General features: G+C 44.8%; 1 protein-coding gene across 5 annotated transcripts in view; it reads right to left on the bottom strand.

Annotated features, from left to right (window-relative positions):
• Positions 1-3709: 3709 nt before the first annotated feature.
• The window catches only part of CWF19L1 (CWF19 like cell cycle control factor 1), a 57664-nt gene continuing 41478 nt past the window's right edge, over positions 3710-19895 (bottom strand). For 4 of the 5 annotated variants that reach the window (XM_008176710.4, XM_065573294.1, XM_065573295.1 and 1 more), the window contains 5 exons: positions 13683-13762; positions 11265-11474; positions 10498-10617; positions 5665-5762; positions 3710-4014 (listed from right to left, as the gene is read on the bottom strand). In XM_008176710.4, coding sequence (XP_008174932.2) covers positions 3873-4014; positions 5665-5762; positions 10498-10617; positions 11265-11474; positions 13683-13762 — 650 coding nt within the window. In that variant the 3' untranslated portion in view covers positions 3710-3872. The remainder of the gene's footprint in view (positions 4015-5664; positions 5763-10497; positions 10618-11264; positions 11475-13682; positions 13763-19895) is intronic. The other variant, XM_024113160.3, reaches the window with a different exon arrangement.

The following is a 19895-nucleotide window of genomic DNA, read 5'->3' as shown; positions in this document are numbered from 1 at the left end:
TTGTCCCTGACTTTTACTAAAAATACCCTGGGGAGAGGGGGCTAACAGTGGGAACGCTGCCAGGGGCTGACCGCCAGCGGGAGCTGCTGCTCCGGCAGCCCCAAGGCCGACCGCCAGCCAGCTGCTCCACAGGCCCAGAGGGCGGCCGCTGCTCTGGCAGACCCAGGGACCCCTACTCCAGCGACGCTGAGGCTGACCGTTGGCCAGCTGTTCCAGCCCTAGGAGAGCTGATCCAACCCCTCCCCCCACACTGCTTCAGTTCTGGGGCCGCTGTTCTGGTGGCCCCAAAACTAACAGCTGCTCCAACCCTGCCGATGCGGAAGACGGAGGGCCCGGGAAGTCATGGAATCTGTGACCTCCGTGACAGAATTGTACCTTTACTTTATCATTACAGTTGAAGGAGAGAGAGTCTGGAGCACTGGGGCTAGTGCAAGACCCAAGGCCTGAACCAGAGGCTGTGAACTAAAGTCAGGCCATGTATTAAAGTAGATGCTTACAAATTCACTGTCCAATATATGCCCTTGGCAAAGGTACTGTTAGTGTGGCTAAAACACAGGCACTCCCTATGAAGCAACAGATACTGAGTATGTGTGTGAACAAACTCCAAAAGATGGAGGAATTAACTGAAGAAATCTGGGAGCCACTGGCAATAATATTTGCAAATTTATGGATGACAGAAGAGGTCCCAAAAGACTGGAGAAGGTCTAAGGTTGTGCCCATCTTTAAAAAGGGGGAAAAGAAGGAGCCAGAGAATTATAAACCACTCAACCCTCAATATCTGGGAAGCTACCAGAGCAATGTATGAAACATTCAATTTGCGAATACTTAGAGGATGAAGGGTGATCACTAGCAGTCAGCATGGATTAACCAAGAACAAATCATGCCAAACCAGCTTGATTTCCTTCTTTAACAAGGTAACTGGTTTGGTGGATGGGTGGCATGTGGTGGACATAATATACCTGGACTTTAGCAGGACTTTTGAGACAGTCCCACAGGACATTCTCATAAGGAAGCTGGAGAAATGCAGGCATGGTAGAACTACCATTAAGTGGACACAGAATTGGTTAAACAACTGCAAACAGAGAGTAACTATTAATGGAATGACATCAGATTAGGAGGTCTTCAGAGGGGTTCCACAGGGAGCTGTTCTGGGTCCGGTGTTATTTAACATCTTTATTAATGACCTGGATGCAGAAACAGAGAGCACACTGATCACATCTGCAGATGACACAAAGCTGAGGGAGAGAGAGGGTTGCCAACACTTTGGAGGATAGAATTAAAATTCAGGGATCTTGATAAATTGGAGAACTGGGCTATAGACAACAAAATGGAATTCAACAAAGACAAATATAAGGTGCTACACTTAAGGAAGAAAAAAACAAATGTACAAATACAGACTGGAGGCTAATTGGCTTGGCAGGAGCACTGCTGAGAAGGCTCTGGGAGTTGTGGTGGATCACAGCTTCAATATGAGTCAACAGTGCAATGCTGTTGCAAAAAAAGCAAATGCAATTTCAGGTTGCATTAACAGAGGTATAGCATGTAAGTCACGGGAAGTGATAGTACCACTCTACTCAGCACTGATTAGGCCTTAGCTGAGGTACTGTGTCGAATTTTGGTCACCAAAAGGATGTTGAGAAACTGGAAAGGATCCAGAGGTAAGTAACAAAAATGAACAAAGGGATATGAACAAAGACTGAAGGAACTGGGTATGTTTAGTTTGGAAAAGAGGAGATTAAGGGGGTCATGATAGCGGTCTTCAGATACTTGAAAGACTTCCATAGGAATGATGGAGAAAAAAATCGTTCTCTGTTGGCACAGAGGGCAGGTCAGGAGGCAATAGGTTCAAACTACAGCACAGAAGATCTAGATTAAAGCTCAGAAAAAACTTCCTAACTGTAAGAACAGTAGGACAATGGAACAAACTGCCTCAGATATTCATGGAATTCCTCCATGGGAGGTTTTCAAAAAGAGGCTGGAGCCATCTGCCTGGGGTGGCTTAGACACAACGAATCCTGCACCTTGGCAGGACTTAGACTAGACAACCCTCAGGGTCCCTCCTACTCCTCTGGTTCTGTGACTTTATGTACATTTTGATTTATTTTTTTTAATGCAGCTTTATTTCCAATGGGATAAAGATGCTTCTGACACTCCTAAGATACAGTTAAGGCCAGAAGAGATGTCCATGGCCTAGTTACAGCTCTGAAATACAAATGTTTCCCAATTGATTTGTGGACACCACCTCTCCAAAGCAATGGGAAACATGTTGGATCATATTTACTTCTTCGTTCTCTGGATTTCATGGCATCACCAATCTTTGTTTTTCATGTTTAGTTCCACACAACAAGATGTAATAGCTATCTTATCGCCTAAAGCCTACAACACAAACAATAAATGTGCTACGGCCCAACAATCCACCTGGGAATTAGCCAAGTTTCTGCTCATTCAGCACATTCTACAGCTCCTTACACTGTCCCCCCCACATCCAAGTCTTACTCCCTGGAGGGCTGGGGGAAGGAGTGGGATGGGTTTAGCACGGGGGGCATGATGCTGGAGATCACTAGGATTTATCAGGGGCATCTTTGGACTGGGGCACTTATTAGGGGTTCAGAGGCAGTCAGAGCAGTCCGGGTCACTGCAATCAGGGAGAGAGGGAACGCTGCGGGGGAGCACAATGGGAAGTTACCAAGGAGGTTTATGTGTGGGGCCAGAATGAGGTCAATGGGGAGCTGTTAGCAGCAGTAGGGGGTTACTGAGACAACAGTGTCAGGGGAGTTTGCCAGGCTGTTAGCAGTCAGGGTCTCGGGGGTTACTTGGGGTTCTGGAGCTGTTAGCACTGGGGGGTTAAGGTTATTGTTGGTCCTTGGGAGTATTACTGGGGGCTACTATCAGGGGTCTGGGTGTATTAGCAGTAGAGTGGGGCTGTTGGGGTTTGGTGAAGTTACCTAGGCAGGGGACTTGGTGGGGTAGGGGGTTACCCAAGGGAGGGAATTATCAGCAGGGGGGTTACCCAGGGGTCAGTGGGGTTTGGTGAAGTTACCCAGGCAGGGGGGATGGTGGGCCACTAGGTGAGGGTGATTCTCAGTGGGGGTATCCACATTTGGGGAGTTACCCGGGGGCTCAATTGGCAGGGGGGTCACCCAGAGGTGGGGGAGACTGCCCAGGGATCAGTTGGGAGTGGGTACAGTGAGGTTTGGGGGGTTACCCAGAGGTGGGGCAGACTGCCCAGGGATCAGTTGAGAGAAGGTATAGCGAGGTTTGGGGGGTTACTCAGAGGATCGGTTGGCAGCAGAGCTTAGCTGTGGGCAGTTATTGGGGCCTGAGCACTCCTAGACCTGGTGCTTGTACAGACAAACGTTCCCAGCTGCTCCCGCGTCTGCAGGAGTCACGGCTGACCCTGGCCTGTCCCTGCAGCGCCGTGCCCATTGGGGTCGCTCCACGCCATGCTGGGACCTACAGCAACCCCCCCCACGAGGCACATGACCTCGTTCACATCTCTTCCCACGAGCCTCAGGGCAGGGCTGGTTGGGGGAAACAACTCATTCTCCCCCTCCCGCAGGGGTGCAGCGTGTTCTGGAACCCACAACCCTGCCCCCTCCATGCTTACTGCTTCCAGGTGGAGCTGCCCCCATTCAGACCAGTCCTCGCCCCTCACTGGGCCCCACCTCCCTCAGTCCAGGCTCTCCCTTGCAAAGCACTAAATCAGTGACACAGAAAAGTAGAAAGTTTATTGCAGGGGTAAAAGGTGCATGCGCCCTGCTCTGCCAGCACCTTGCCCCAGCCTGGATTGAGTTCGGCTGCGTGTCCAGCCCAGGGCAAGGGCAGCGGCACTGACGAGGCAGGAACAAGCGTCCGCAGGGTCCGCAGCATTACTACAGCTCAGAAAAATCAAAAGGCTGGAAGTCTTCCCGGAAGGCCTTGGCAGTGGCCTCTGCCTCATCCCGGCTGGCCGTACACTGTTGCCAGTCCGCTCGCCCTGGAACATTCAGAATGGCTTCGCTCGCCAACACTTCCCTGCCAGCAAATCAAAACACAGCAACCCCTAGTCAATGGCCGGACTATTTTAAATTGCAAATAGATTACTTGAAATAATGAGGTTACAGACTTGGCATATAAACTCTGCTGTCACAGAAGCTATATTATATCAGAGCACAAGCTCAGATCATGTTGAATACAGTAGGAAAACTCCCATTGAATTCAAGGGGAGCAGATCTGCTACGTCACACTCATAAATAGCCTTGGTAGGATTTGATTTTTATTGGTAAATGTCCATTTCACCAATCACACCCAAAGCTACGAAGAAATATTTCCTTCAGTTATCATCAAAAATTACAGATAAAACTGAAGTAGCATTTTTCTTTCTTTTCTTATTTCAGGATATTTACTCTGTATATTTTGACAGGTGATGTTGACAATTTGTGTTGTAACAGTTTTAAAGTACTTTTTTGAATTTATATCTACTGTCATTAAACAACTGTCTGAACCCTCACCCCATCATTTCCTGAAACTAAAAATTTAAATCGATAAAAAAATATTTAAAATGTTTAAAAATAAACATTGATGCCTGTCATCATTATAAAAAATGTAAATCAAATTTTACCAAGTCTACTTATAAACAGACAGAATTCCTAGCCAAAAGCTTCAGTAAGCTGCTACTCAGATGCACCACCCATCTTTCATGTTTTAAAAAGGCATTTTACTATGGAAAATGAAATGCAAACCACAGAGACTGACTTTATAAGGGATGTCACACAGACATGATTTTGCATCACTACATTAACCTCAACAGAGGGTCCTGTGGCACCTTTGAGACTAACAGAAGTATTGGGAGCATAAGCTTTCGTGGGTAAGAATCTCACTTCTTCAGATGCAAGTAATGGAAATCTCCAGAGGCAGGTATAAATCAGTATGGAGATAACGAGGTTAGTTCCATCAGGGAGGGTGAGGTGCTCTGCTAGCAGTTGAGGTGTGAACACCAAGGGAGGAGAAACTGCTTCTGTAGTTGGATAGCCATTCACAGTCTTTGTTTAATCCTGATCTGATGGTGTCAAATTTGCAAATGCTCCCAATATTTCTGTTAGTCTCAAAGGTGCCACGGGACCCTCTGTTGCTTTTTACAGATTCAGACTAACATGGCTACCCCTCTGATACATTAACCTCTTCATTCGAAGCACTATGATTTTTGATCTGAAGGTGGCTAGGAATTTGGCCACACTAGCTATGGAGCTGGTAGCACATAACTAACTGGAGACACATGGAATCTTTACAAACCAGTATGAAACTCCAGACCTCATTCCTCAAACAGAGAAGAGAAGGACTGGTGGCCACCTGGTTAAAGCACATTCTATTCTTTATTCTGCCACCAGGCTGCTGCGTGGCCATACGCAAATGACTTCATGTCTCTGTCTCTCACTTTCCCCATCTTTAAATACTCATTCCTCTTTTGTAAGTGACTGAGATCTACAGATGAAATAAGTTTTTAAGGAGTTTAGTGTTATTTCAATTAATTAATTAATTGATTTTAAGATGGTAGTAATTCCTCATTAGCCTAAGTAGCCTCAGCTCCCCTCTCAGCTGCTGTAGGACAGCATCTTTGGTGGGATGTATCAAGTGTATATTTTATTATACTAAACACGATGAAGTTAAATAGGAGGAAAAACAAACCTTCCAAACTGCAAGGGAAATTTTTTCTTAATTCGGTGAAAAAGCTTCTCTCCAGTATCCAGTTCAACGTAAAAATAAGGTGTCCCCGGCTGTGCAATCTAGAAGAGGGGGAATAAAGATGATGCTGAAACATTAATTAGCATTTCACACAGTGGGAAAACCTGGATTCCCTGAGCCAAGTCTGAAAAGTACAATAATGTGACTATTGATCATTCGCAGAAAGTGAGCAGAGCAGCTGATGTTTAAATACATATGGTGTAAAATGTTCAGATATAAATTCCCCATAAAAAAAACGGAAAACCTAGAAACAGCTGGTAACATAAGTGATTTTGTCACAACTGCCAGCTGGCAGAGAGGGGGAGAACCAGCCTATCTTCGCCAGCGTGGGGTGAAGTGTCTTCTACTGCTGGAATACACTGTGCACACAAGGTAACACCGATTACGTTTCTGTGCGGTTAACATTGTGAAATCGACCAACAAAAGCCAGCAAATGAAGTTCTAGGTTAACTCAACTTGTTATTGTAGAAAAAATGTTAAAGGGCAGAAGCATAGCTGCTTTTTTCTTAGCTTTTGTTAACTCATGCCACAACCCGGGGAGTTAGCGACTAGGCCGGAAATTAGAAGTCCTACAAAATACACTGGGAGCAACAATCTTTGCCAGCCATCAGCCCATGCAAGAAGAGACTTAACTGAAGCTTTTGATTGAAAATCTGTGATATTTGGTTTAACTTTAAACATCTCTGTTGATCTGTGACACAAGTCTAGTTTGATGGAATACATATACTGCAATAGTAGCATGTCCTCTTTTTCCTTAGAATACCACACACCTGACTAGCAGCAGCAAAGGTAATAATACAAGACAAAATGGAGTTTGCTTAGGCCAATTTGGGCCTACGTTCACAGCTTTCAACGTTTCTGTACAACCTCAGGTGTGCAGCAAGGTTTGTATTCTCACCACAGCACTATCCTAGCAAGCTATCAACTGGACACAAGGACTTTGTGGCTCCACATGTCAGAATCAAGGTTGGTCAAGAGGTGTTCACCGAAAAAGAGTATGCCTATGACACTGTCTTTTTTGTGGAGGAGCCAAAGATTATTAGGCCTGCCCTTCAAAGTTTCCACAATGCACCTGCACCAAGGTCCAGAACCTTGAAGTTGGGTCACCAGAACCCCTGGTGCAGGTGGGGATGAGCACTCTGGAGAGCGCTGATGAGTTCAAATGGTCGCAGCAAACCGGTCATCTTCGGAAGAACAGGTCTCGCTGTCTCCTGCATGAAGTCCATGTCTCTCCTATGGATGCAAAAACGTCTCTGCGCTAAGACAAAGTTCAGGAGCTATCAGATCTGTGCACTGCCTACACTGCTATATGGATCAGAAACCTGGACCCTCCTTCAAGCAGACTTGGAGTGGCTAGAAGCATTCCACGTGCGCTGTCATCGCCAAATCCTGACCATAAAACAGTTTGACTTTGTGTGAAATGGCATAATGCTGCAGTGATCTGGCCTTCCTCCAATTGCTCACTCCATTCAAAAAGGGGCACTGTGTGCTCTTCTGCCATGTCACTAGGAAGGACAAAAACACGCAGCTCACTGTGCTCTCAGACTGATGTGCAAAGGGTGTCACCCTTGACCCAACCTGGCATTGCCTGGGGGCTGCCTAGAGATTCATAGATTTGCAGGATTGAGCCGGATCTGGGAACGTCACTCTATGATGTCTGGTATGATGCCATCCATTGTCACTCTGGCTGGAGCAATGGTTCTCAGTACACTATGCGCATTTGATGATGAGGATGAAGATGATGAATTTATAAAACACTGAAGGGAAAACTGTGCATGTCTGAAATCTGTTACCAACTCATTGGGCCTCTTTTGCAGTACATTCACATGAATACTTTGCATGAACACCCCCACTTTCTGCACACACACAGCGAGACAGGCAGCTAGCGTACTATTCATGTATGGCAAACCCCAATTTGCGTGACTTCTGTCATGCAGGCCTTCATCATTTCAAGATTCATAGAATCAAAGCACTGGAAGAGACCTCAAGTGGTCATCTAGTCCAGTCCCCTGCACTCATGGCAGGACTAAGTATTATCTAGCCCATCCCTGACAGGGGTTTGTCTAACCTTTTCTTTAAAATCTCCAATGATGGAGATTCCACAACCTCCCTAGGCATTTTATTCCAGTGCTTAACCACTCTGACAGTTAGGAAGTTTTTCCTAATGTCCAACCTAAACCTACCTGGCTGCAATTTAAGCCCATTGCTTCTTGTCCAATCCTCAGAGGTTAAGAAAAACAAGTTTTTCTCCCTCCTCCTTGTAACAACCTTTTATGTACTTGAAAACTGTTATGTCCCCTCTCAGTCTTCTCTTCTCTAGACTAAACATACTCAATTTTTTCAATCTTCCCTCATAGGTCATGTTTTCTAGACCCTTAATCATTTTTGTTGCTCTTCTCTGGACTTTCTCCAATTTCTCCACATCTTTCCTGAAATGTGGCAGCCAGAACTGGACACAATACTCCAGTTGAGACCTAATCAGTGCGGAGTAGAGCAGAAGAATTACTTCTTGTGTCTTGCTTACAACACTCCTGCTAATACATCCCAGAATGATGTTTTTGCAACAGTGTTATACTGTTGACTCATATTTAGATTGTGGTCCACTATAGACCCCAGATCCCTTTCCGCAGTACTCCTTTCTAAACAGTCATTTCCCATTTTGTATGTGTGCAACTGATTGTTCCTTCCTAAGGGGAGTACTTTGCATTTGTCCTTATTGAATTTCATCCTATTTACTTCAGACCATTTCTCCAGTTTGTCCAGATCATTTTGAATTATAATCCTATCTTCCAAAGCACTTGCAACCCCTCCCATCTTGGTATCATCCGCAAACTTTATAAGTGTACTCTCTGTGCCATTATCTAAAACTTTGATGAAGATACCGAACAGAACCGGACCCAGAACTGATCCCCACGGGATCCCACTCGTTAAGATTACACTAGGGCAACATGGGACTACAGTACCTTAATTCCATTTGGAAACTAAAGCTGCTGAAAAATAAATCGGGTATCTTGCCAGTAGCTCCTAACACTAATACTCTGTGATCTGCACTAGCTCTGCCCATTAGCTTGCGGGTGGAGGTTCAGTACCTAGTCTGACTTATGAAGCCCTACATGGCCTGGAGCTTGCCTGCTTGTGATGCCTCTCCCCTTGCGAGATACTGACACAAGATCAATGGAAGTGCTCGGAGTGCAGCCTCTCTGGTTTACCAGAGAAGATACTGATGATAGGACAGGGAGCCTCAACTTACAAATTCATTCCCTCTGCTCTGAAACCCCCTCAACAAGCTACCACTAGTGCACAGTGACAAGCATTTGGAGGATGCTGAGGTTTTTAAAGCACGTGTTGTGTTTGGGGTTCTGCAGGACCCAAATTAGGAGACGTTCACCTCATGCTGATGACTGGTTTTGTGCACAGCAAGGCAGCTGGTTTGGCTAATGTTGGTTCTGTCTCAGTTTACAACGGTCACGCTGCAGTCACGGCCCAACCCCGTCTTCCAACACCGCCTGCAATGTCTGCCAATGGGCCTGTGGCTCAAGGATCAGACTCTTCAGTCACCAAAGGACCCATGAAAAATAAAACCCGTGAAAGATCATCCTCGAGCTCGAGGGATCACCGAGTGTAGTTTTAATTGGTCAAGGCTCCTACAGACCAGTATAAAGCATCTTTGTGTTTAGATGTTGAAACCAAACTAAAATAATAATTAATGTCCACAGCCCAGCCTGCTGAAAATCAAGGCCGCCTACTTTCTACCACAGAGAGGGTATTATTGAACCTTTGCATTGCTTCCCACAGCAATACAAACACATCTGTGTTATTTACTGGCCGGAAGCTAGCCAGTCAACTCCTCTGGAGCATGAAGAGTTCGTAATACTCCTTGTGGAAAGTGACCTGGTTTTATTCATGGCATCTAGCTGCTTTACAAGGTGATGTAGTTTTGTTCCCATTTCCTAACAGGAGTTTTCTCTGAGCCAGCCTGAGGAAAGCCTCAGCTTTGCTGGAAGTGAACCTCAGTGTTAAACTCAGTGTCAGAGTTAAACGAAAAAGTCAGGACCTAATTTTTGGCTTGTTCCTACTTCGGCTGCAAACGTGTTTTTCAAGGAATAATGGGCCCAAAGGACACAGCAAGCTAGACTGCTGCTAGTTATTACTCATTGATCCAGCAAGAAGAGCAAGTGCTCTCTAAACTCTGCCCAGGCAGGTGCCCCAAGAGCCAGTCACTTGGCATAAACTGGCACTATTCCACCGAAGCAAGCGGAGCTGCACTGCTCTCGTCAGCAGTGAATTCGGCCAGCCATGCGCACATGACTGGCATGCCAGCTGGAGACTTATTTCTGATATCCCCTCACTTCAGACACTTCTGGCTTCTGGGCTTTATTTACCGCCACTATAACAGAGAGACGACTAATCTACAAAACGTAAAGGGTTGGGTTTTTTTATAAGTTCAATGATGCAGAAAACTGCACCGACCTATGGGAACCTCAGAGGTTTTATTCAAATAAAAGGAACAGGAGGTCATATTAGCAATGTCTGATTAAAGGCCACCCCAGACAGTCAGCCTACAGCAATTATTGATACAGGGTTTAATGCTGGAGATGCAGAGCACCTGCAACTCACACTGTTTTCACCTCGACAGGTAAGTGCTCAGCGCCTCAAAACTCAGGCCCACAGTATATCACAACCCCGACTGCTAATCTGGTCATGTGAGGCTACTGCTGGATGAAACACCAAACCAGAACGGATAAGTAAATTAGAGATGAAAGTCTTGTTTCATACTTGCTTGATATCCGAGTGCTCTGGGATTTCTAATAATTCAATCTCCTGTTCTTGTGCTTGTAAAATAAAGGACTCTTTAATGTCTTCAGTAGCACAGCAGTTGAGTGGTACAGGAATCACCTGGAGATGGTGGACACAAGAAAAAGACACAAACTAAAAGTTCTTGAAACGTTTTCATGACTGTCCTCCAATACCCTTTGTGATAGATTGAGGCCACTCTGAAACTGTCCCAGATCCACCAGGTAGAAAACCACGCAATGCACCTTCCATAATCCATGCAGCAAAAACTGGTCACTGAGCATCACTGTTTTCAGACACCGGCCAAAGATTTGTACATGTTATAGCACTCACTTGTAAGCTTTCCTGCCTAGCTCGGTACCTTGAACAGTAACCCACTGCACATGCCAACGAGAGCTGCTAAAACCAAAGCAGGAGGAGAGACTACCGGCTTACATGAAGCCCTTCTGGTCTTTATCAGTTGAAGATAATAAATGTTCCAGTCTATTGACACTGGCCTTCAGTAAACTCAGCTCTCTGCACTTGCTGTAACAGGAAAAATTAAACATGTTCAAGTGGCCATTTAAGTGGTCACAGGGGTTTTGCCTTTGTCCTGCTTCCCATCTGCTCGTTGCAAGATTAGCTACAATTTGGGATGCCAAGGAGGAAAAACAGAGAAGGGAGTTTGCCTGTACTTAGGTTGAAACGTGAGCGGTTCCCTTTCAAAGCAGCTTAGGTTGTGTTCTTCCACTGGTGTGTTATAACCCTACCTGCAGCTGTAGGTGCTGACTCCTGTAATTTCTTTCAAACAACACGTATCTTTTTCCTTTGCTTCTGAAAAACTTCTTCAGGGCAGATTTGTACTTGTCTATTTCTTCCATCGCCTCTGAAGAAAGTTCAACCACTGACTGGTAATGCCCAATAGGTAAAATCAGGACATGATCATTTGATAAGCCACCCTTGGCAAGGGCAAGATAGCACTAGAACAGAACAAGAGGTCAGAAAATACATAAGCAACCATTCACAGCAAACGAACTCAGACCTTGCCATGATTATTCCCCCATGGCTAACCCGGCTCACAGCTGCAAGATTCAAAAGACAAAATCGACAGAATACCCCAGGCTCTACTTCAAGGAGATTTTGTAGCAGGCTGTCAATTATCAGATGACTTAAAAAAGGGTATGGCACTGCAAACAATTAATTTGGAGGCAGGGCAAAGTGCCACCTGCAAGGAGGCAGCTGAGATGGGCTTCAGTCAGGGTGGCAATAAATGGGATTTCTGGATATGACGCAGCTTGACAGAAAATCCACTTGGGAATTTATGGTTGGGTTTAAAATAAAGAATGAATGAATTTGATCCTATAATAGTTCATAATCAGCTCAAATGTTGGTTTATATTCCACAGCAGCAGCAGCTTTAGGCAAAGTGGAATAGCCAGCTATCAACACTGTTTAACCTAGAGGTGGTCACGGAATCAGGGCTCAGGTATTCTTACACAAGACATAATGGTCTCCAACTAGATAGAAAGTTATCCAGAGAACAAGATCACCAAAGACTTATAAACAAGAAGGTTTAATCATTAAGAAATGCGTTTGATTCTCATGATTTGAGCTGGAATTTTGCTGAGAGCCAGTAGGTTCCACTGCTGAAGTAGGTTTCCATCTCAGGACAGTCTTAGACCAGGTCTGCACTAGAAAAGGTTTGTTAATATAGCTTGTGACAAACAGGGAATTTTTTGTAATATTTTTGTGATGCAGTTTCCCTCATACTTTGCTCAGCTATCCATGGTGGGGGGAGGAGGGGAGTGGGAAACGGATTAAGTTTGCTCTCAGGGCAGACGAAGAGACATAAGTGTGTGGGTGTGTAGGCTAGCTATCTGAGCAGACTGAATGGGTCATTAAAAAGATTGGCCAAGGCCAACCCGTATCAGCAGAAAATCTGAGAAGACAATGGAAATCCAGTCACCAGGATACTGACATCTAGCAATCAATGACCCAAAGGGAGGAGAATGAGGTGGGGGAATAAACATGGGCTCTGGCAAAAACTTGGAGCTCTTATACCTGGGAACTGACTAAGGAAGGAAGTCAGAGACACAGAGCCTGAAAATGGGAGTTCCCTACAGCTTGGCTAGTGAATTGCTCTGGGTTGATTGGCATGGACTATGCTTTAATGTTAATGGCTCTATGCTAACCTACGGAATTCCAGTGCTATATTCCAGCAGACTAATACAGCCAACTGTTTTGAAAATGCTGCTTGAGTGTCACTGCAAATACTGCGGGAAGTGCATTAGTCCCTGAAGAGCGTACAAGTCTCTAACCAAGAGTCTCTCTCAGCTGGAGTTGGCACGGTGTGAAGCAGGAGTGCTGAAGACCTAAAGGTTCAGTCTCAGGAGGCAGTGAGGCCACGTAGCCTACCCTGAAGGAAGAGCAAGACCCCTTTGGAACTCTGGCACACTGAAGGGATTCTGCCAAGAGACTGTTCTAAAACTGGGGTGTAGCACTGATTTTGTGGATTTGTGACACAAATAAAATGGCAAACCCTCCTAATGCAGTCATGCCTTATACTAGCAAAAAAAGAAAAAAGACGTGATGTTGTCCATACAGCTACACTGGTTTATCTCACAGAATAAACCATACGAGTAGAAGCATTTTTTTGCCAATATAACTGCATTTACACTAGGGCTTTGGCAGGTATAGAAATGTCATTAAAGAAAAATCACCCTGACTGACATTACTATACTGGCAAATCTTTCTAGTGCAGATCTGGCCTTGCCGTGGTTCCCTGAGCATAAACAAAGAAAAGAAAAGTGATCTAACTGCAGAGCAGAATAAACTGTCCTGCTGGGAGATCTTTTACCTACTTAGGTACATGATTTAAGTTGGAATCACAGAATTACATGCTCACACTCAGGACATCGTGTGTGGTTGATACATAGTCAAAATGGGCTGTTGCGTCTCTTGTGTTGAACAGCGGTGAAACTGGACAGTGTCAGGTTTCCTCTGAGGTTTGTGAGAGGATAATCAGAGGTTTCTGTGACCTGTAGCTGCCAGACAACCCTTTTCTGTATAGTTTAGGATATTTTTAATTGCAGTTTAAAGTCAAGTGTTAAAAAGAAAGTGGCTTTCAATCATAAGCATCAGTACAACACTGCACTTTTCTGTGAGAAGAATGTGCCAAGAAGTACTCACGTGTGTGCCGATACTAACAACCAAATGTTTCTCAACTTCAGGGCTGGAAAGACAGAACCAGCAGGGGCCAGTTGGCTGATCTTTATTAGGAGGGGAAAAAAAACAAACCTGTTACCATAAACATTCTTTTCACAGTGATAACAGGATCACAGCTAAGCACTCAAAGGTTAGCATATGGATGTTACTGTAAATGTACTTATTTTTGGTGTAAGAACTGGGTGGAAGGCCAGGGCGATGTTTTCTGGTGCCCCGTCTCTTGAAGAATATAAGAACAGCCATACTGGGTCATACCAATGGTCTAGCGCAGTATCTGGTCTTCTAACAGTGGTCACAACCAGATGCTTCATATGGAATGAACAAAACAGGACAATTTCAAATGATCCATCTTATTGTCCGGTCCTGGCAGGTGAAGGTTTAAGGTCACTCAGAACATGGGTTGTGTCCCGACTATTTTGACGAAAAGCCACTGATGAGGAGCATACCCAATTCTTTTTTTTAAACTCAGTTATACTTTTGGCCTTCATAAAATCCCATGGCGAGGAGTGCCAGAGGCTGACTGCACATTGTGTGAAGATGACTTGATCATTTATAAAGTTCAAGCAGAATAGAGTCCAGACCAGGAATATATATATAGATATAGATATATATATACATACACACACACCCCTCTACCCCGATATAACGCAACCCAATATAACACGAATTCTGATACAACGCGGTAAAGCAGCGCTCCGGGGGGGGGGAGGGGGGCGGCACATTCCGGCGGATCAAAGCAAGTTCGATATAACGCGGTTTCACCTATAACGCGGTAAGATTTTTTGGCTCCCGAGGACAGCGTTATATCGGGGTAGAGATGTACTTGATGCTTTAATGGAGCCAACTTCACAAAATTAAAAACAATTATGAGCCCGATAAGTTGGGAGGAAGAATTTCATCAGAAAAATGTGAATGATCATTTGGAATCATTTAAGAACACCTTCCTAGATGCTCCAAAAGCCACAATTCCACAAATGAGGAAACCCGCACTGGTTAAAAAAAATACCTGGTTTAAAGGAGAAGTGAAGGCAGCTATAAAAATTAAAAAATAGTAGGTAACAAATGGAAGAAAGGGAAATTTATAATCATGAATATAAATCAGAAGTTAGCAATTGTAGAAAATTAAAAAGGAAAGCCAACGGACACAAGGAGAAATGTATGGCCAGCAGAGTTAAGGACAGTAAGGAGGTTTTTTTTTTACATATATTAGAAACAAAAAGAATCCTCCTGACAATGGCACTGGTCCATTGCTATTTGGAAATGGTAGAGTTACCAATAATAATACAGAAAAGCAGAAGTGTCCAGTAAATATTTCTGTTATGTATTTAGAGAACACACATGATATAGTCCCATTATATGTGATCATAACACTGCATTCCACTAGTATTTCTGGAGTCTGTTAAACAGACGTTCCTAAAATCACACATTTTTTCAGTCAGCAGGTCCAGATCATTTCCATCCAAGAGTTTTAAAAGAGCTGACTGAAGGGCTCGCTGGACTGTTAATGTTGATTTTCAATATGTCTTAGATGCACTGGGGTACTTCCAGAAGACTGGAAGAAAACCAACCTGTAATTTTTAAAAGAGTGTAATAGGATGACCCGGGTCATTATAGGCCTGTCTGTTTGACAAGAACCCTAGGAAAGATAATGGAGCAGCCAATACAGGGTTCAATTAATAAAGCATTAAGGAGGGTAATGTAATTAATGCAAATCAATATGGGTTTACGGAAAATAGATCCTGTCAAATTAACTTGGGATCTTTTTTTATTACATTGTACATTTGGTTGCTAAAGGTAATGGTGTTGATGTAATATACTTTGACTTTTCTAAGGCATTTCACTTGATACTGCACAACATTTTGGTTAAAAAACTAAAATGATATAAAATTAATATGGCACACATTAAATGGATTAAAAACTGGCTAACTGAGAAGGTCTCAAAAATGTAACCATAAATGGGGAATAGTCATCGAGTGCATTTGATTTTCAACAAGGTCCCGCAGGGATAGGTTTTTTGGCCCTACAGTTTCTAACATTTTTATCAGTGACCTGCAAGAAAACATAAAATCATCACTGATAAATTCTGAAGATGACACAAAATTTGGAGGATTGGTAAACAATGAAGAGGACAGGTCACTGATTCAGAGCAATCCAGACTGTTTGGTAAACGGGGCACAAGGAAATAATGTGCCTTTTAATCCAGCTAAATGTAAAGATATACATCTAGGAACAAAGAATGGAGGCCATCCTTACAGGATGGGGACTTTATCCTTTCAAGCAATGACTCTGAAAATGACTTGGGGATCATGGTGGATAATCAGATGAGCTCCCACTGTGATGATGTGGCCAAAAGCGCTCTTGGAATGCACAATCTGGGGAATCTCACGTAGGAGCAGAGAAGTTATTTTACCTCTTTATTTGGCACTGATGTGACCAGTGCTGAAATCCTGTGTCCAGTTCTGAGGCCCACAATTCAAGGAAGATATTGATAAATTGGAAAGGGTTCAGATCTCTCATATTGTGGCAGAACTTGTCCCTGAAATTATGGATATCAGAGCCACGTGGGCCAATATGGCCAAGTTGTGGCCCATACGGGAAAGGGACATTCAAACAATTCAGAGGAAACCAAGGAGCATAATGAGAATAAGCATCCACAAATCTAGTAAGAAGATCCTTCTCATTGTTTTCCCTCCATCTATATGGCTTCTTTTCTGGCACTTGAATCAGGGAAACCTCCAGGATCGGTGACTCAGGTTCTGGAGTGACCTAGGGTCTGCTGAAGACACAAAAGAATTACTTGGAACTGCAAAATTATTTGTAAAAGACATCTGGATTGAGGATGTTGCAGATGCCTCTTCCCAAACTGAAGATCTCTGAGCAGCTGAAACCACTGGTGCAGAGTGGGACTGGATTGAAGCTACTGGTGCCAACAAAGGAAGCCCTGCAGAGAACCATCCTGAGCGCTCCTAGGCCAGGAGGAACAGTGCTGATGGAGCCAGTGCCAAAGAGAGAAAAGACAGATGCCCTTTTCCACTCCTCTTCCCTTCAGTTCTTCTTGGGGAGGTGGAAGACTTCTGCACTGGCTCCTTGCTGCAGTGCAGTCCTGAGGATTTCAGTCCTGCTCCTTCCCCCCCCCCCCCCCTCGGCTGCTTCCTTGCTCAAGTGTTTGGTGTCATGTCTCGGGTGAGAGGAGGATTGGACGGATGATTCAGAAAGGAAGACGCTTCTGTGGCTGGTCTGTGTTCAGAGCCCAACATCGCTTTCCTGGATTTTAACATGAGGAAAAGCTTCAGTCTGGATTGCCTGTCCTTTTGTGCATGCTTCTTGGAAGACCTGCATATGGCACATTTATCCAGGGACAGTGAAGGCATCCGTCATGGGTGTCAGTGAGATGCATAACCCACCCACGGGGGGGGCAGGACTTAAAACCTTGTGACCTAATCTGTGCCATAAGAAGATTCGCACCCGCACCCGCCCTTTTCGTTTGCTGGCTTACTGCTAACAAACTAAATAAAACAGTAACAACTAATAACGAACTATAACAAACTACTAACTACATAGCAAGAATAGTACAAAGGGACACTAGGTTGTTCTGACTCACCACCTAAAGGCAGCTTGAAAGAACGGTGTGGCAGTTGGGGTCACTGTACCCTTTGTACCCTGGGGTGTGGAGGGGCAGGGGAGGGGTGAGAGGGCATGCAAGGCATAGCCGCAACCCCTGTGGGACACTGTTGGTGAAAATGTTCAGAACTCCTGTGCTAGGGCACACAGCCATAAGCAAGTGGGATCCCCAAGTGCAGTAACTCGAAGAAGTGGAGGTTAATACTAGTGAGCCTACAGAGCCCATATGTAAGGCCATTTAGCCTCACACCACACCAGCCTTCATACTTATTTTTTTTTTAAGTGATACTAACAGTTTCCCATCAACGCTGACCAATTGCTTAGTCCGTTATACCCTTTGCTTGTCTTATTTAGATTGTAACCTCCTTGGGAGCAAGGGACCATTTCTTCCTTTGCATTTGCGAAGTGCAAAACATAATGGGGTTCCGTTCTTGACTGGGACATTCAGATGTTACCACAACATAACTAAAAAGCGGAATCAGAGTAGCAGCCGTTAGTCCTTGTGGCACCTTAGAGGCTAACACATTTATTTGAACATAAGCTTTCGTGGGCTACAGCCCACTTCATCGGATGCATGGAATGGAACACACAGCCAGAAGATATTTATACATACAGAGAACATGAAAAGATGGAAGTACGCATACCAACTGTAAGAGGCCAATCAATTGAGATGAGCTATCATTAGCATTGCTGGCACATGATGGCATACATCACATTGGTAGATGTGCAAGGGCTCACCATCATGTGCCAGCAATGCCCCTCTGCCATATACATTGGCCAAACCGGACAGTCTCTACGCAAAAGAATAAATGGACACAAATCTGACATCAGGAATCATAACATTCAAAAACCAGTGGGAGAACACTTCAATCTCTCTAACCACTCAGTGACAGACCTGAAAGTGGCAATTTTGCAACAAAAAAAACTTCAAAAACAGACTCCAAAGAGAGACTGCTGAACTTGAATTAATATGCAAATTAGATACGATTAACTTAGGTTTGAACAGAGACTGGGAATGATTGGGTCATTACACTAATTGAATCTATTTCTCCATGTTCAGTATCCTCACACCTTCTATAGGTCATCTCGATTATCACTTCAAAGGCTTTTTTTCCTCCTGCTGATGATAGCTCATCTCAATTGATTGGCCTCTTACAGTTGGTATGGCTACTCCCACCTTTTCATGTTCTCTGTATGTATAAATATCTTCTGTCTGTGTGTTCCAGTCTATATGCATCCGAAGAAGTGGGCTGTAGCCCACGAAAGCTTATGCTCAAATAAATTTGTTAGTCTCTAAGGTGCCACAAGTACTCCTGTTCTTTTTTTTAAAAAGAGGAAGTTACTCACCTTGTGCAATAACAACGGTTTTTTGAGATGTGTCCCCTAAGGGGTCTCCACTGTAGGTATAGCTGCCCCCAGTGCCTCTATTTGAAGATTTTAGGTAGCAGTATCTGTTCTGCCCGCACATGCACCCTCCCTTCCTCGTGGTCTACCTCAAGGCTATGTAGCACTGTGTGGGTGAATTGCCCCCAGTTCCTTCACTACGGCAGAGATCCTTGACGGGAATTCCGAAGCAGAGGGGAAGAGGGCAGGTTATGGAGTATCATAGGGACACATTGCAAAGAACCATCGTTACTGCACAAGGTGAGTAACTTCCTCTTCTTCTTCTTCAAGTACAGTAACTCCTCACTGAACGTCGGCCCAGTTAACGTTGCTTTGTTATGTCACTGATCAATTAGAGAACATGCTTGTTTAAAGTTGCACAATGCTCCCTAATAACGTCGTTTGGCAGCCACCTGCTTTGTCCACTGCTTGCAGAAAGAGCAGCCCGTTCAGCTAGCTGGTGGGGGCTTGGAACCAGGGTGGGCCGGCAGCTCCCCATCAGCTCCCCTAAGTTCCCTGTGCTGCAGCCGCCCAGCAGGCTAGCAATCGGCAGTTCAGCTGTCCCTCCCCCCACTGCCGTGTGCTGCTCCTGCCCTCTGCCGTGGAGCTGCTCCCAGGAGCCTCCTGCCTGTCGTGCAGGGGATGAGGGGAGGGGGAGAGAGGGGTTCCCTTCCCCCCCACCCCCGCTCTTGTACTCCATCTCCACAGAGCAGGGGGGACACGACCGGGCTCAGGATGGAGGGAGCTTGCTGGCAGCAACTACTGTCTCAACTTGCTGATCTACAGTACTTAAAAAGGCAGTGTACTTAGAGTGGAGTCAGCGTACTTAAATGGGCAAGGCGTGTGTCACACACTCACACAGTGTGTGTGAGAGAGTCTCTCTCTCTCTCTCTCTCACACACACACACACACACACACACACACACACACACACACACACAGCGTCTCTCTCTCTCACACACAGACACACACACTCTCCCGGCACTTTGGAAATAGTTTGTTTAAAACTTATACTGTGTCTGTGTCCGTGTCTGTATGTGTGTAGCCTTTTGTCTGGCGAAAAAAATTTCCCTGGAACCTAACCCCCCCCCCCATATTTACATTAATTCTTAAGTGAATCCAATTTCCCCTAACATCATTTTGCTTAAAGTAGCATTTTTCAGGAACATAACT

Source organism: Chrysemys picta, chromosome 19 (assembly GCF_011386835.1).
Source record: "Chrysemys picta bellii isolate R12L10 chromosome 19, ASM1138683v2, whole genome shotgun sequence".
Taxonomy (NCBI): Eukaryota; Metazoa; Chordata; order Testudines; family Emydidae; genus Chrysemys; species Chrysemys picta.
The sequence above is the reverse complement of the archived record's forward strand: the minus strand, read 5'-3'. Positions and strand labels throughout refer to the sequence as shown.